General features: G+C 53.3%; 1 protein-coding gene across 6 annotated transcripts in view; it reads left to right on the top strand.

Annotated features, from left to right (window-relative positions):
- MARK2 (microtubule affinity regulating kinase 2) overlaps positions 1-17829 on the top strand; it is a 54396-nt gene that overhangs the window by 24928 nt on the left and 11639 nt on the right. For 5 of the 6 annotated variants that reach the window (XM_061164979.1, XM_061164942.1, XM_061164988.1 and 2 more), the window contains exons 2-6: positions 13855-14034; positions 14274-14327; positions 17218-17266; positions 17537-17602; positions 17692-17762. In XM_061164979.1, coding sequence (XP_061020962.1) covers positions 13855-14034; positions 14274-14327; positions 17218-17266; positions 17537-17602; positions 17692-17762 — 420 coding nt within the window. Of the gene's footprint in view, positions 1-9059; positions 9449-13854; positions 14035-14273; positions 14328-17217; positions 17267-17536; positions 17603-17691; positions 17763-17829 lie in introns of those variants that run through there. The other variant, XM_061164960.1, reaches the window with a different exon arrangement.

The raw sequence follows: 17829 nt of genomic DNA, 5'->3' as shown, positions 1-17829 counted from the left end.
TTATACAAAGAACTTCGGGAAAATGGAGCAATGCCTCAAGGTCACTGGATCATAAGTGGTATTTGGCATAGTGAGCGGGTTTGGTGTTTGGTGAGAGATTTATGCTTTTTATTTGAGCAAAAGATTTCTTGGCGGGAGGCCCCTATGCTGTGTTCCTAGTGCTTGCCCTGTGTACAGGGTTTGCCCCCTTTCCTCCCCGACAGGTCATTTTAATCCTCTTGCCCATAAACAAGTGCAGCGGAAGGTGTCGGGCCAGCTCACATGACCTTGGTTATCTCTTCATGGGGTAGCCGGCATCAGCTTTGGATACCGCAGTCACTTGACGTGGTAGAGCTGTCAGGGTCAAGAGGTGGAGATGCCAGGAGGAAGCCTGGGTCCTCCAGGAACGGGGAGCAGGAGTGCCTGTGATTCCTTAGGACCAGGTAGGAGAAGTCAGCTCTCGTGGCACAGGAATGCAAAAAGCATAGCCAGACCGTTTCATTCTGTCTTGCCTTTCTCATCCCTGGATTCCTACTTCTGGTATCTCATTTCTCTTTCCCCTGTTTCTCAGATCATGTCTGCAGGGGCCCAGGACATGCAGCTGCGTCAGGAAACTGCCCCTGAGGCAGACACACGCCAGCTCGTAAGATACAGAACCCACCACTGAGAATCCCATCTTCCCAAACAGTGCTCCCGTTCTGTTGTGTGAAGCACAGCTGGTGGTGGGAGCCTGGCTGCCACAGACCAGCGCCGCTCAGGAGCTGGGTGTGTTGGCTAGGTTTTCACCCCCACGTTCACCCCCAGGGCCACTGCTCTGAGTTTCCGTGTTTCACCACGGAAGAGGCGGGGCTCTCGGTCCGCAACAGTCAGGGGCTCTAGCCACACTGTGTGAGTGTGTGTGTGCGCTTGTTAAATACTAGTCACATTTCCCATTGTGACTGTTAATTTGTAACATTTCCAGTTCCATATACCTAGAAAATCTTGGCAAGATTGTTGACATTGTGTATTTCAAAGCTGTGGTGTACACTCTGGGTTTTCCTAGGGTTGGATGTGTGTGTGTTTCAAGTGCTTTTGATCGGGGCAAGTGGAGTGGCCTTTTATGGAAGGGATAAAACAGTTGAGCTGCTGGAGCCCTTTCTGGCTCTGCCAGAAAGCCACGTCCAAGTCCGAGCTGTGCAAACAGATGACCAGAACTTGGGTCTTTGGCTCCAGTGCTCTCCTAGGCCAGTTTAAAAGATCCGTCTCTCTCTCTCTCTCTCTCTTTTTTTTTTTTGAAAATAGAGAATTTGTGGTAAGCATTGGGTAAAAAGTTAAAGCCAAAAGCCATGTCTTTTTCTGGCAACCTGCAGACTAAGTTAGGAAAGCATGTGGAATTACAGTAATAATAGCTAGCATGTCACGAGCATTTAGTATATGCCAGGAATTGTTCTAAGTGTTTTGGATGGTGTTGGATGATTCTGACTTTAGCCCTTCGTCTTCTCTTGGTGGAAGCCCCTTTATTCCTGTGGGTTCTTTGTCCTTGTCCTGGGGGTGGTGTGGACCAGACAGAACAACAGACTGGGGAGCAGTGGCCTCCTGCAACCAGGCATGTTTTTTCTAACCGGAGGTACCCCTGCAAGGGGGTGAGGAGGGGCAGGTTGCACTCAGTCTTCAGGTTTTTATTTAAGCCAGCATGCTGATTGGCAGTTAGAGCTGCCCTTCAGGATTTGTTGGGGGAGGATCTGTATCCCTTTTGCAGCCATCCTTTCTTCCCTGCCCTCTCTTAGTGAATTTGGAGGTGGAAAGCTAGAAACTTGGCTGCTTGCCTCCTTCAGAACAGCCAGCATTCTCTTGTCTGCAGTCTGTGTAATAAATAGTGCATCTCACAACGCCCTGAAGTGGCCCCCTTCCTCCCAATACCACCTGGCAGTTGATGGTTCTTGCTCCTGAGGGCTTCCACCAGCATAGGAGTTCACCTGCACCAGAGAACCCTGCTCCCAGCTCCACACCACAGACATCGGAAAGCGCAGCACCTCCAGCAGTGTCCTCTGAACCCACGTCTCCCTGCCACCTGGGCCAGGGCTAAACTGGCCTTTTCTGGACTACTCCTTTCTCTTAGAACCAGTACAGAGTCTCTTTCTTGCATTCTGCCTCTCAAAAGATGAATTAACTATTAAAGTGCTTTTTTAAGAAAGCTCTTACAATGGGAAATGACTATCATCTCATTTACCATACTCTCTGCTCCTTGGCCACGCACACAGGTAGCTCGAGCGCCCTGGAGTAGAACCCTTGTTGCCGCCAGAAAACAAACAGGGTTTGGCTTCACAGGCAAACTTAGGCCCAGTGTCAGCAGCTGTCATGTTCTCAGTCCCAGTGAGAAACTCGTGCTTTCCAGCCTTCTCCACCCAGCTTCTGACAAATGAGCCCTCCTCTGTTTATCCAACATGCTAACCAAGGCACCAGCCCAGGCCTTGGCCATGCCATGTTGCAGGATTCAGCAACCTCTGCCCTTGGCCTTGGTCAAGACTGCAGTGGTAGCGATGGGCCCAGTGAGGCAGAAAGGAGGTGTGTCTGTGACTTCAGTTACCAAGCAGGGAAGACAGTTCTGAAAAGTGTTTGCCCCTGCTGTGTCAGGAACTGTCCCAGGCTCCCCTGTGCCCGCCCTCTCTGGAAGTTCTGCTTGGTCTTCCTTCGTTAGGCCTTCTCTCCTAAGGCAATACCCATTCAGAATTCCTTTCCTCCAGCCTTGGTCTTCATCTCCACCTGGGTTTCTGTTTCCTTAGACCCGCCCTCCTGCCCAGCCTCCCTAGATGTTCAGGTCCTCTTATGTCAAGCCCTCACCTAGAGTTTGAAGGTTAAGAAACCCCAGTCTCTACTGCCCGTGGTCCTTGGGGAGCAAAGGTATGTCCCTGGGCCCCATGTTGGAACACTGAGTTCACTTTGCTGTTCAGGACTCTGGTTCAAGTGTTGTGTTAGTCGCTCACTCATGTCCGGCTCTTTGCGACGCCATGGACTGTAGCCCACCAGTCTCTGTCCATGGAGTTCTCCAGGCATAAATACTGGAGTGGGTATGAATTCTCTTCAGAAGATCTTCCCAACCCAGGATTGAACCCAGGTCTGCATTGCAGGTGGATTCTTTACCATCTGAGCCACCAGGTTTATTTACGTGTTAAGTATGGTTAATACAGTACTTCAGAGACAGTGGCGGGCCCTGACAGGATGGGCTGGCCTGAGAATACGAGCGTAATGTGTAACATGTTCCTATGGGAAAAAGTTCCTTCTCAGAATGGAACTTCGGGTAAGTTCGGGGTTTCTTGACTAATATGCTTCAGCAGATTCGCGTGTGCCTTGTGGGAGCATTCTCATTACTTGTAGACATAGCGCTATCTATCACAAAAGTAAGTTGTCTTTCTAGATGCCAAACGCCAAAGATAAACATGCACATACCACTTCCTACCCAGAAAGTTTTCTGGAGAGCTGTGCTCGGCTCCTGCAGTTGTCCTGGGCACAGGTGAGGCTGAATTCTCCATTCTGAGTGATCTGACCCATCGTCATTTAGCACCGGTTCAGGGGCAGCCCTCATTCCTCAGCTTGTTTGTCCTTTCCTGCTTGGGTTTTTAGTGATCCGCCAAAGGAAGAAGATAACACCTCTGCCTGCAGGAACAGCCCAGTGGGCAGTCACCCATGGGAAGGGCAGCCAGTTGGATTTTTAGTGGTCACGTAAGCAAACAGCCACCGTGCAGCCAGGCCAGGTGGGGACGGGTGCCGAGAGAGGTGGTGCTGGCCTTGGTGGTTTCTGCTCTTGTCCCGCTTGAGCTCTGAACTTCTGGCCACGGTGACTTCTGGGCGGCAGACTTTAGTCCCAGTCTTCTTTCTGACGTTTCCTCTTCCTCCTTCAACTCCCTCTTTGAAACTGGAGGAGTCGGCAGGTAGTAGTTTTTCCACTTTCAGAGGAAGAGGCAGTGGGAAGAGGCACATGTCTTATTCAGCACCTTCCAGTGTAGAGCTGGAACCAGATAGAACTCAGCAGGCCTGTTTCCAAGCCTCATGAAGACATTTGAAGAAAACTGCATTGGAAGGGCAGAGACATGGGGTTAAATCTGCACCCAGGTAGAAAGGCTGTTGCATAAATGCTGAGAGAGAGTTGTGGTTTTTTTTTTTTTTTTTTTTTTTGAGATCTCGTGCTGCTTTTTTACTTTGTGTTGGCAAAAACCCCAGGAGAAGATGGGAGATTCTGGGAGGAGATGATTCTGCTGGGCGGTGAGTCAGCTGAGCTCCCCGGCTGCCGTTTTTAGTTCCTCTGCTTTTCTGTGACAGGAGGCGCTTTGAGGAGGGGTGGGAGTCAGGGCAGGGATGCTGATTTTTACAAAGAAACGAGGCAGGTGTGTATGGGTGATCTCTAGGGTCGACTCAATTCATTGGTTCAAGGAGGAAATACGGAAGCAGAGCTCTCAGTGTGGCAAACACTAAGGAAATGTCTCCTAAAGTCTCTGTCACTTCCCCAAATCAGTAGCTCTTCACGTGGCTTCAGCTGCCTTACATTGTCACAGCAAGACACTGTGGTTTTGACAGCAGAGCAGTGGAGGGATTGAATGTGGAGAGGCAGAGAGAGCTGTGTGAAGTGGGAGGGCTTGGGGGTTGTGGGGCAGCAGGAATTTCAAGGAGAGGGAGCTGCCTCTGAGATGAAAGGAGCCAGGGATGGGAGTTGGGGGCAGCTGGTGCCCGACTCTGCCTATATTCTGAGTCTGTCTCCAGTTCTCCTTGATGACCACCCTGGCCTCGAGCTTTGTGAGAGATGGCGTATCAAGGACCCTGTCCCCACCGGAGAGAAAGCTTCTTAGTGGGACTAACCCTCCACAGATGTCACCCATCTTTGGGGCACCCAATTCATGGCCCATTGCCTGCTTGGATGTTGTCTGCAGGGTACACTGACACGGGTTACTGGTGTAGATCCCAGAAGCTGTCATGAAGATGCCCCAACATGTCCTCTTACTTATTCATTCGTACGCATTTATTCATTCATTACCTTACTGAATACATCCGCTCTGTGCTATAGGCATTGTTGTGGGCCATGAATCAGACAGACCAAGGGCCTTCCCTGTATGGTGTAGTCTAGTGAGAAGGACGGACAGTAACCAGTCAACTTCAAAGGGCAGTAAACGCCCTGAAAGAGGAGAGAGGGATCTTGCAGCCAGAAGCTTTGATCTTCCTTCCTCTGCCCTTGCTTATCTCCTTGAGGGAGGAGGGGAGCACTTTAGGGATCACAAAGCTGTACCACTTTCATTCTGTATATTTTCCTCAAGTATTATAAAGCAGGGGAGCTGGGTGCGCACCCTGTTAGGCACTCAGGGCGCACGAGGGTGACCTCTGACTTCGCAGAGCACAAAGAGTGGGGTTAAGGCACAGAGGCCCAAAGTCAGAAGAGCTGAGTGGGTACAGACAGGGTGCTGTGAGAGTCAGGGAGAGGCCACTCAGCTAAGAAGGCGTCTGGGTAACTATATGAATAAAGGGATTTGGGATAAACAAGGGATAAGAGGGTTACTCACATGGACCACTTAAAAGAAGGTGTTACATGAGAGCCGGAGCCTTTCAGTATGTGTATCTGTAGCTCTCCATACCACCATTCCGATCCGTTCTAATCCGTTCCCTACACAGCAACCAGGGTGGTAGAGCTGGGGTCCCCCCACAGGTCTGTCTGACTCCAGAGGGACACCCTGCACCACCTCTACGGTCAGACGGTGTGCTCAAGACAAACTACTGGGCAAAGAAAAGGAACTTAGAGGGTGGCCCAGGCACCTCGGCTGCCCTGGTAGTCTCCATCAGCTCCCCACGATCCTGTGTCAAGAGAGCCAGACCTTTCTGCTGCAGACTGCCTTCTGCCTCCCCCGGAGCCCTGGGCTGCTGGCAGGCTGGCTCTCCTGTGATATGGAGGAACTTGCTGGTCTCCATGGTTACAGTAACCCACTGGTACGGGAGGAGTCGAGTGGAGTGTGAGGCTGGCAGTGAGAGCTTCCCCCAGCCCTTGGCACCATGTGGTACTGGTATGTCGGCTGTCTCTTGGACCTCTTCGGAAAGGAAGGAGTTAAGGAGCTGACAAGGATGGGAAGAGTGGGCACACCTTCCTCCTCTTCTGGGCTGCTCCGAGGGCAGAGGCGTGGCTGCCTTCTCATTCACCCACTTCTCCTGGCAGGAGTGGTTTTATATTAGGAAGGAGGGTCCTTTTTGTCTGACAGCCTGGCCATGGTAGGAATTTAACTTTTCCTCATTCTAGAAGGATTACCAGCTTTGCCGCACTTGTAATCAAGTTCTTAGAGGTTATAGCGCTTCTCAGAGCTCAGAGAACCCCTGTAGATGGGAAACCACAGTTCCTACCTGGAAGTGAAGAGAGATCACAGAAAACATGGCCGAGACTTTGCTGCGCACCCGCCGTGGTCAACACTGGCATGGATTTTCTCATTTCCTCTTCACACTAATCCTGTGAAGTGGGAGCAGCTAGAGTCCTCATGTCTAGAGATCTGGCGGCTCCAAGTGTTCTTGCTGGTGGTGGTCTGAGCTGGTAAGGAGCAAACAGGGCTCCCAGCAGGCCCGGCACCTCCAGAGCTCTGCCGTGCCGTCCCCAGACACAGCGTGAGTCTCGTGGACGGCCCCCCTCCTCTCAGTCTCTCAGAGGCAGCAGCCAGATCTCTCTGGACTTTATAAATGGGCTCCAGCGGTGGGCGCTCAGTGAAGGTGTGCTGAACAGGCCACAGTAGTTGGAGATGGAGACAGAGACCAGGCCCCAGGTGAGCGGGTGCCCAGGGCTGAAGTGGTGTGGAAGCTTCTAAAGCTCTGGTTGCTCTGTAGACTCCACCGTGTTTGAAGAGGAGCCCAGCATTTCAGGTGACTCAGAGGACAGATCTGAGGGGCGCTCCCGGCACGGTGGCCTCTGCGTGAAGGGGTGTGGGCTGGAGGGTGGCTCAGCTCGGCTCTCACTGTGGTCACTTCTTGCCCGCCAGACTTGCAGGCAGGCGCTGGCTCTGCCGTGGCTGCTGGGAGGCACGTGGAGGCTGCTCCCTGCACGGCCTGGGCTGCAGTGCCGGTCTCCCACCCTCGGGGTGAGTCTTGCAGCTCAGACAGCCGGAGGACAGCCAGCCACCTTACTTTCAGCTTGGCCTCGGTCGCAGGCTCTGCTGGCCTCCTTTGTCAGGGAGGCATCTACCCTGACTCGGAGAAGGGAGCAGTTCCATACAAGCCCACCTCCCCTCTGCAACAGAGTGTTAAGGGATTGCAGGAGTTCCTCAGGGGGAGGGTCACAGTTCATGGTCGGGGGGCGGCGGGCTGCGACCAGGCCCTCCACCCATCAGTGCTTGCCAGCTTTCCCAGGGCTCTCCTGCCCAGCATGCTCCACTGGTTTATTGACTCTTGGCAGTTGAGAGGGACAGTTGCTCAGGATGAAAGGGTGCAGAGAAGGCTCCTGGGTGCCGTGAAGGAGGAAGGGTTAAGGAACTAGTGATTTGCCCTGTGACGTGTCAGCTCAGTCCTACCCTGTCTCTCCCCAGCCTCTCTGTTTGAGGTCAGTGCTCAGTACTTCCTCAGTTTACAAAACTTTCACTGCCTCCCACAAATACGGTGGAGGAAACTATCCCTGTGTCACATCACAGAATCCTGGAGCCTAGGCAATGAAGCCATTTGATCCCACTCTGGCTGAGTGGAGGGGCAGGCCTGACTGAGCCCCGGGTCCAGAATAAAGCCTGATCTCTTCCACTGAGTTGAGTGCCCACTTTGAAGGGGTGAGAGGAGGGGGTGCTGTGAAACAGCCCCCGGCCCCTAAACTGGCCTTAACCAGACGTTGGTGCTCCTGCTGCCCCAGGCACCTTTCCTGAACCTTCACATCCTTCCCTCCTCGTCTGTGAATGAAGAGCCAGAGACTTCTGCTTCTCTGGGGAGAAATAAGAGCAGATTAGTCTTCAAGAAGGGCTGAAGGGAAGCTGGTAAATGCAGCCATGAGGAACGGCAGAGTGCTGGAGTGGGCACGAAAGCACTGGCCCCAGGCCCAGCTCTGCACTGGCAGGCTGGCCTCGGGCACGTCTCTTCACTTCTGGCTTCAGTTTCTCATATGTAAAACGAAGGCGCTACCTACCCTGTAGGTGTATGGTGTGGAGAACACAGGACGTACGTGCCAGCAGACGGTAGTACCAGGGATGTCGAGTCTGTTGACCAGGGCTATACAGACGGTGAACACGGAGTAGCACCATCCCCCATGTGTCTGTGCCAGGTGCTGTGAGGGCCCCGGGAGCTCTGCCCTTCCCGGGAGGAGTTTATGGCCTCCTGGCATGAGAGCTTTAGAAAGAGTTGCCTAATGGGAAAGATGCTAGCCTAGAGCAGTGGAATGAATGTGAAGTAGATCTGGCAACCAGAGGAAAAGCCAGTACCAGAATCCGGAACACAGCGAGGAGGGCTCAGCAGGTGCCTGGACCGAAGGTGCTTGGCCAGAGGAAGGCGTGAGGAATGGCTGCCCCTGCTGTGCCCAGGCCCGGGGGAGGGGGTCCTGGGGGAACCTGGAGATCGTCTCCCAGAATCGGGGCTGGAAGGAGTTAGAGAAACATTTGGTTTGTTCCCAACCTTTGGGCAAAATTTAGGATTAAACGTCTCATTGTCTATCAGCAACGAAGATTCTTCATCTAGAACCCATAGACCTAAGGGGCTTCCCAGGGTTCCTGAATCTCCTGATACTATGTCCAGAACACTCCACACAAGTGCATTTTTCTGAGGTTGAGCGCTGGTTTCTGTGAAGTAGGAGGTCCATCTGCCACTGTTGGATGGCTGGTTACTGCTCCCCCCGCCGCCACCCTTGGTCCTGAGGGTGGGTTTGCCGCCGCTCCCTGGGGCAGCCTGTCTGCTTCACACGGAGGCCCCCTCCCCAGGTCCCACCTGCTGCAGGTGCGGTAAGGTAATGGCTTTACCTGGGCTGTCCTCCTCCTCACCCGCTCCCAGCGGTTACCCAGCAGAGCACCTTGGGGAGGGTGGGGCAGCCCACTTCCGGGGAGGGGGAGGGAGAAGGAAGTTGATCTAAACCCGCCTCTTTCTCTCTCTGTCTCCCTTCCTTCCCGTTCCCCTCCGGCCCCTTTCCTCCCACCTGGTTCCTGGGTGGTGTCCGAGGGCTGTCTGGGGTTCCTGGCCACCAGGCCCCAGCCTGCAAGAAGCTGTGGGGCTCTGTCCCCGTCCCTCTCCTTGCCAAGCCCGGGCTCTCTCTGCTAGTGGTGGTTTCGGTTGCGACACAGTCCAGGTTCCCAGAGCCGCTCGGCCTGGCTGCTGTGCTCTTTTTCATTGAGGAGGTGGTGGAAGGTGTCGCCTGCTTCAGCTGAGTAAGGGTGGCTGACGGTGCCAGCAGCCCCCGCCCTGGGCCTGGCTCTTCCCGGCCTCTGTACTTTGCCCTCGCTGCCTGACAGGTTCTGCTCTGGGCTCTGCTGAATGGAAGTCGCTGGTAGTCCTTGTCCCTTTCTCCAGCCGGGTATGTTTCCCCCTGTTTTCTGGGTTTTTTTTTTTGCTGTGGAATTGCCCCCTCCTCTCTCATCCCTCCCACCCCAAACACAGGGTCTTTGAGGAGTTGCTAAGTGGAGCCAGGCACTGACTAGCACAAGGCGTGCGCTTCCTGGGAAGAGGCACGGGCTCAGAAACGAGGGGCGAGTCCCCAGAGCAGTCTGCCCTTAGGTGGAGTCGGCAGGCCTGGCCAGACTGAAGGGACGGAATGAGACAGGCCGAGGCGCCGGGAGGGGGCACGAGTGCCACAGTGAGGGGAGAGAGAGCGGGGGCGCCCCCCAGGGCCAGTGCCCAAGGACACCTCTCCTCCACTCTGCAGGGCCCAGGCGCACTCTGCCTCTGGCCTGGGAGTGCCTGTCACCCTTCCCAGCTTGGCCCCTTCCCGGCCCTGGGGACGCCTAGGGACACTCGAGGCCAGCCCTGAGTGCAAGGCCCCAGAGCGTGAGGTTTTCTCGGGAGGAACTGTTGGCCAGAGCCTCCAGCGTTAGGGAAGGGGCCCTGCCTACCTGAGTCAGCGCCGGGCCGCTCGGGGTGGAGGCTGTCTTCCGGGCGAACCTGGCAACACGCCTAGGCCGGGTTCTGAGATCCCAGGTTGACGGGCCCACTGGATAGAAGACTTTGTTTTTCTTCATCTTCATGCTTCTCGAATGAGGACCACAAAGCTGCTTAGGCCCGACTTCTCAGTCAGGCGTGCTAAGTATCGTGCGTGTTTTGCTATTTGGTTCCAAATCCTGCCTCCCAGGGTGACCCCTTGTTCTTTCTGAAAGCTGCCTGAGGGCCATGGTGTCTACTTTCAACAGACTTCTGAGACCTTTGGGGCCTGTCCATTCTGTAATGTTGGCCAGAGCTTGGAGGATGTAGTGTTCCATGTCTCTGTGGGCAAGGAGGGTGGAGGTGGGGGGCAGAGTGTGGTTCTGGCCAGATCCTGTTTAGTTGGCTCAGGACAGCCAGTCGTCAACCTCCCACCTTGTTGGTGAGCTCTGTGTCCAGGTTACATGGGCTAGTCAGAGCCGTGGAAGGGCCCTGTCTCCATGGTCGTAGCTGCACCCCTGCCTCTGCTTCAGCCTTCAAAGAAGCCACCTGGGGCAGGGCCCTCGTCCAAGGAACATTTCCTACTGAGGACTTTCTCCTTTCTCTTCTTCCTCCCATTCCGTCTCCTCACTCTGTCCCTCATCCCTGCTGTGGGAACTGTGTCTCAACATGGAAGAGGCAGAAGGGGTGAGAGAAGGACTGTGTCCTTGGCATCCTGAGAGTTGGATGGTTTGGTCAGAAAGGGGAGTGTGTGACTTGTAGAGTGGGGGAATCAAAGAACACGCCCCAGCGTTTTCTGCTTCTTTGGGACCCAGATAGGCGGAACCTTCTCTTTGACTGTCCTGGAGACCTCGCTTGGAACTAACCCTTTGCAGCTGCCCTGGCGAGTCCCCTCCTGTGAAGGCAAGGTGGCCGACGCCCAGCTAGGACCTCTCCCCAGCAGGGACATCTCCCCAGCGGGGGGACCCTACATCTCTTGGCCTCCATCTGAGCTGCAGCTGAATCAGGACTTCTTGACTTAGATGTGAAAGTCTTGTTGACTGTGAGACTTCTGGCTGTGCAGACAGGCTGTGTAGCATTTGAAGTGAAGTGAAAATCGCTCAGTCGTGTCTGACTCTCTGTGACCCCATGGACTGTGGCCTTCCAGGCTCCTCTGTCCATGGAATTCTACAGGCCAGAATACTGGAGTGGGTCACCCAGCTGTTCCCTTCTCCAGGTGATCTTCCCAACCCAGGAATTGAACCCAGGTCTCATACATAGCAGGCGGATTCTTTACCTTCTGAGCCACCAGGAGAACCAAAAATAATGGTAATCGTGGTTGTTCTTTATTAAGCATTGGCTAGATGGTTGGGTGGCATCACCGACTCGATGGACATGAGTTTGAGTAAACTCCAGGAGTTGGTGATGGACAGGGAGGCCTGGCGTGCTGCGATTCACGGGGTCACAAAGAGTCGGACACGACTGAGTGACTGAACTGAACTGAAGGCATTGTACATGCTTTCTGTCACCTAATGAATGTGAAATAGGACGGTTTCATCGCCGCTTTACAGATAAGAAACTAATGCTAGTAAATAGGGGGAGCCTGGACTAGAACCTCGGCCTGCTGGACAGAGCTCCTCCGCAGCCACTAGACCATCTACTGGCGCCCACACATGGGATCATCCCATGTTGGTCATCTTTTAGGATTTCTTCCTGCTTTGTAGTAATCTCATCTCCCTCTTAAGGATGTTGTTGATGATAGTAAAATTAACATGTGTTGAGTAAGAGGCAGGTCTGGGACCTGAACCCTGGCAGTTTGTCTCTCCACCTGTACTCTGTTCCAGTATGGAGGACAGTTGTTGCTGTGCCTTGAAGATAGTGTGCAGCTGAGCCTGGGAGTGAGGAGTGGGGAGAGGGTGCTGGCCTGCTGTGCCGCGCAGAGCAGCCCCTGGGCTGAGGAACCTGGAGACAGAGGGGCGGAGCTCAGGATGGGCAGTCGGACGCCCAGAGTTAGCTTCAGGGAGCGAAGGACCCAGACCCTCAAGGCGACACTGAATTGAGGACTTGGTGACTGCCAGGCTCCTGCTGCCTTTGGGTCATATCCTCAGAAAATAGGGGAGTGACCAGAAACTTAGGAGGTCAATTAGAGGTTGCCAAGGAAACTTTTCCACCCATCTTCCTCTCTTGGAAGTGGGGGCAGAGGGAAGTTTTTCCTTGTTCGTGGCCCCTTAGGGCTGAAAAGCAGCTGGTTGGGGAAGCATGCTCCTTGCCAAGGAACCCTGGACAGTTCCTTGGGTGGTAGCAAGTCATTTCTTTGTGGTTTTTGAGGGTTTCACCGAGAGCCAGAAAGGACCGTGAAAGAAAGAATTTCGAGACACGCTTCTCTGGTCCCACTGCTCCCTTCCAGATTGTATCCTTGAAGTTTCCAGGGCAGCTCTGGATGGTTCTGGGACGGAGCTCTGGCTCCCCTTGATCTGCCTGATGCTGGAGCAGTGGCATCAGGTGCTCTGAAGAGGCAGTTCAGGGTTCTTGACTAGCGTTAGACCCTTAATAGTTTGATTGAGATGTAATTCACATCCCATACAACTCACCCTTTAAAGGGTATGCTAAAGGGGCTTTTAGTAAATTCATGGAGCTGTGTATCCATCACCACAGTCAGCATTTCATTAGAATTTTTTCATGACCGCAGAAAGAAACCTCAGCCCTTAGCTGTCATCCCTAAGGCCCCTCATCTTCCTAAGCCATAGGCCCGTCTCTGTTTTTGTCTTTTTGGATTTGCCTACTCCAGAGTAGGCATTTCACATAAAGGGAGTTGTACAGCCTGCAGTCCTTCGTGGCCAGGCTTGTTCACTTAGCATAACATTTTCAAGGTTCATCCGTGTTATAGCATATGTTGGTACTTCTTTTTCTTTGTTTAGTTGCCAATGAATATTCCACTGTGTGGATATTTCACAATTTGTATATCCATTTGTCAATTGATGGACATTTGTGTTGTTTCCACTGTTTGGCACTTGCGAATGTGGAATGTTATGGACGTCCATGGGTGTACAAGTTGTTCTTGGGCGTGTAGCTAGGAGTGGATCACTTGGAACTCTACATTTAGCCCTCTGAGGGCCATACAGATCTTCACACAGAAGGATGTTTTCATCTGGACCGTGCCTTTTTTGTGTTATGTGTATATGCCTGTTGGTGCCAACTGTTGTCATTTTTGCTTCCTCACACTCTTATATGAGCTAGGGGATATCGAAGGAGACCATCAGCAGACCATCATTCCATGTTTTCATTGCACAAGTGTTCATTGAGCATCTACCATAACCCAGTCTACGTAGGTGCTGGGTTGTATCAGTGAATAAACGATACGTGCCTGCCCTCATGAGCTTCCATTCTTACCAGATAGACAACAAATCAACATGAAGTCATACGCAGTAAAGATAAATTTAAAGTACTGGGTGATGAGTGCTATGCAGTAATTCTGATCACGTTGCCCCTGCGGCTCTTGAGTTGTGGCCTGATCAAAGTGTGAACAGGCAACAGGGAGGGCAGTAGACGGCGCTTCCCACACGAGGAGGAGGAACTGTTGGGTTGTTCATGGGGGATGTATGGCCAGAGAGTGGGGCCAGTGATGGGACGGCTCGTAGTAGGATATTGACCCTGGACCCAGGCTGTGCTCCTTTGGAGTGAAGCGGGGCTCGCTTTCCCTCTCCTGTTACTCCCCTGCCTTATGACTTTCTCTCTGCATGCCTCCCAGCCTCCTGGCATCTGCCCCCATACCCCAGCCTCTTACAATTTTTTGCAGAGAGCTAAGGGCCAGGGTATGGGGAACTGAAGGGTGGCACACTTCAAGGTGTGCATGTTTCTACCCGGCAGCCCCCCTTGGGACACCTCGACTCCAAGCCCAGCAGTAAGTCCAACATGCTGCGGGGCCGCAACTCGGCCACCTCTGCTGACGAGCAGCCCCATATCGGCAACTACCGGCTCCTCAAGACCATCGGCAAGGGTAACTTCGCCAAGGTGAAGCTGGCTCGGCATATCCTGACTGGGAAAGAGGTGAGCGCTGGGCCTGGGGCCACGGCAGCATCTCCCACTGTTGACACCCCAGCAGTAGTGGTAGGGCTACTCCCCAAGGCAGCCTTCTGTTTATCAGGCAGAAATGAGATCTGAAAAGAGAGGGATGCACAGAGGGATAGGGCCAGAAGAAGGTGGAAATATAAAGGAAGAAGTAGATTTGAATCCTGATCTTAGCCTGGTCAAAGAGATAATCTTGCGCTTTTTTGTCTCTTGTGCAGGTAGCTGTAAAGATCATTGACAAGACTCAGCTGAATTCCTCCAGCCTCCAGAAAGTAAGCTCACAGTACATCCTGTCCCTTTCTAAACCTCTGTCAGGAGTCACTCATCTGCTGATCCCATTTGGACCTCCTCTTGAACCCCTGGGCTTCCCAGGTGGCACAGTGTAGGAAATGCTGGTTCAATCCCTGGGTCGGGAAGATCCCCTGGAGGAGGAAATGGCAACCCACTCCAGTATTCTTGCCTGGGAAATTCCATGACAGAGGAGCCTGGCAGGCTACAGTCTGTGGGATCCCAAAGAGTCAGACATTTTTGAGCACACACACAGACACTTGAACGTCTAGTTCAGATTCTCCAGTTATTTTGTTGTTCCCACTATCCCTCTCCATGGCTCTGCTATTTTCAGGCTTTTGTTGGATCCTTTGTGCTGACTTCTCCTGCTTGGGCTTCCTGGCCTCAGACACTGGCTTGCTAGAAGTCTTGCTGCCCTTTCCCAGCCCCTCGGCCTACCTGTCTGACCTACTTCCTGCATCTTGTTATTTTCTGGCTTGTGACCAGCCTGTATGCAGAAACACATGTATACAGCCATTACCCGAAACACAAGCAGTTGCTTCAACATCGGGAACGATCCAGGGGAGTGGCTTAGAGGTACAGGGGTAAGAGGAGGCAAAGAACCTGTCCCTGGATCCTGGGCCAGCTCCATTTCAGAGAATGGAGGGCTGGGGTTTTTAGAAACTGAACTCCAGTTTCAAGCCTCTGATAGTATGTGCAGATTAAGGACAGGTACTCCCAGTTTTCCTTCTCACTTTTAGGCTCCTCCTGACTAACAGTTGCAAAGTCGTTTGCATGTAGTCTTTGCAAGGTGAAACTTTTGCTTCCCTTGACTTAAGTGGAAACTGAGGTCTTACTAACTGGTCAGGGAACCCTCCAGGTGGCACCACATACGTAGGAGCGAGGAAAGAAGGCTTTCATTTGCAGAGGAGGGACAGCTTACCAGTGACTGGTGAGTGTAGAGCTGGAAACAGCCCTCTCCGCCTGCCCTGGGCTCAGGCAGTTAGGGGAAGGAAGAAATCTCCCACTGGGCTCCCAGAAAGTGGCCCCTTTTCAGGTCCGTCAGATTTCCTCATTCTCCAGATGACCCTGGCTCAGATTTTCTGACCTTGACTGACCCGGATCTTTTCACCTCATGGCAGATTGAGCTTTCCTTTTCATGAGCATATTGTGTTACTTGGATTAGGAGAGGGTATAACCTCATGCTATCTGAGCCGACGACAGTGAGATTGGGAAGCTTGGGGCTCGGGGTTGGGAGTTGTTACTGAGAGAAACACTCAGAGAATCAGTGTGGGCTGAGGTGCCAAGGTGTTTCCCATTGTCTTTGTTACCCCTGGGATCCCCTCAAGGTTCTTTGAGTCAAAGGAAACGTGGCTGTCATCACCAGGGCTTCCCTGCTGGGAGCTTTCCGGAAGGAAGGGAAAGAGGGCTACTCTTGACACGTTGGCTTGGACCCCACAGAGCAGAAGCCAGCTTGGTGTGGGCCATTTGGTCTTTGGAGTGTCTCAGCCTCCCAGCGTCAGCTCGGCCGTCCTATTTCCCACCTGTCTCTCCTCCCTGCCTCTTCTGCCTGGCTGGGAGACACCAGCTCCAGACAAATGTCACCTGTTAACACACTCCATGGCCAAGGCCAGACTGATTGTGGCCAAATCACTCTGTTTAAATTTGATCCCAGCAGCAACCCCTGAACGACACACCTTGAAGAAGCTGGCCTCTTCAGGGCTCTAACCAAGCTCAGAAAACTCCATGCTGTCCTAGGAGGGCACTCTTTGCAGGTGCAGCGAGTGACCTCAGGGGAGGAACCCTGGCAGCTGCCTTCAGGCCCCATTTCAGTGCTGCTCCCACTACTGCCCTGAGGTGGTGTCCAGGACTTTTTGCCTCTTCACCCACTATATCTCCTGGGCTAGGGAAGAAAGCAGTGAAAAACCTGGGCTCTAACAGGAAAAGGGAGTGAAGGTCAGAATCAGGTTCTCAAGGGTTGGGAAACCTGTCTCCCATTTCCTTTCCAGCTCAGGAAAGCTCTGGGACTTCATTAAAGGGAAAAAAAGATAGGTTCACTTTCTCCCCGTAAAATATAGCCTGAATTAGGTCTCCAAACCGCCCCTCAAAAAAAAAAAAAAACACCAAAACACAACACAGCTAGTTCTGCTCCTTGTGCAAGTGGGAAGGCTTAGAAGTTACCAAAACCCCACCCCCAATTTTCTGGCCCCCGCAGAGGGGATGGGGTTCATTTCTGTCATTTTTCTTTATGGAAATATATGGTTTGGAGTCCCTGATTTTGTTTCACAAAGAGAGCGTGAGTGTGTGTAGGTGGATTTGATTAAAATTGGCATCAGCTATATATAGGAGTGGCTTCTTCTGTCACCACCCCGAGGCCCAGGAGAAAGAGGCGCGCCCACAAGTGCTGAGCCCTCTGACTTCTGTAAGTCAGAAGATGGTGGGGTCCCCCTTCCGAGCTCCCTGCCCCTTCACACAGACCACGCTGGAGTCTGCTTTGTCTGTGATCCGTGGAAGCAGCTCAGGTTCTAAATATTCATGTCCATGGGCTCACGCTCCCTCCTTGGGAGGCACCCAGCCAAAACCGTCTGCTGTGGGGGGGCTGGATCTGAGTAGACAGCCCCTGAGGGAGCAGCTGGCTCGTCCAGATGCTGCCCCTGAGGGTGCAGGTCAGGAGAGCCCAGCTGGCCTCGCGCTGACCCTTCTTGCTCTCCTCCTCCCCCTTGGGCCCTTCTCAGCCCTTGGGGACGGGCAGGGAGGATCTGGACTGCCACACTGTTTCTTCACCCTGCCTGTTTGCTCCTTCGGAAAAAGCATCCTAGCAATGGATCTGTTTGGAGGGGACCTGAGGGGAGCAAGCTGAGCAGGCATGACCCGTGCTGCTATTTTATTTTCCAGCTCTTCCGTGAAGTAAGAATAATGAAGGTTCTGAACCATCCCAACATAGGTGAGGACCGTCGTCGTTCCTCTCCCTCCTCCACCGCGCGCCTCCAGTTCCCACACGTAGTCCTCCTCCCTGAGGGGCACCTGAGGCACAGTGCCGTCCGGCTCTGCCCCTGGCCCTCAGGGCTGTCCATAGCGGTGTGGCTGCCACGGGGGGAGCTTGTCCTCGGGAGGGGGGGAAACGTTTGTTCTGAGGATGCCCCTGTGCATGCCGGGGCTTGACATGTGGCCCCTGCAGCTGTTCTGACTCAGAGCTTGGCCTTTCCTCTCGCAGTTAAGTTATTTGAAGTGATCGAGACTGAGAAAACGCTCTACCTGGTCATGGAGTACGCCAGTGGAGGTAGGTATGGAATTGCCTCTTCCTCCTGTGTCCCTGCCTTCCCCAGCCCCTGCCAGCTCTGATGTAGACCCCACTCCTGTCACTTGCAGGAGAGGTGTTTGATTACCTAGTGGCTCATGGCAGGATGAAAGAAAAAGAGGCTCGAGCCAAATTCCGCCAGGTGGGTGTGACTCCCTCCCTGGACTGTGGGCCCAACCTCTGCTCTGGGGGGTCGGCATACAGGGAGT

The sequence above is a fragment of the Dama dama genome, chromosome 2 (genome assembly GCF_033118175.1).
Source record: "Dama dama isolate Ldn47 chromosome 2, ASM3311817v1, whole genome shotgun sequence".
NCBI classification, from domain to species: domain Eukaryota; kingdom Metazoa; phylum Chordata; class Mammalia; order Artiodactyla; family Cervidae; genus Dama; species Dama dama.
This window is presented reverse-complemented; position numbering and strand designations above follow the sequence as displayed.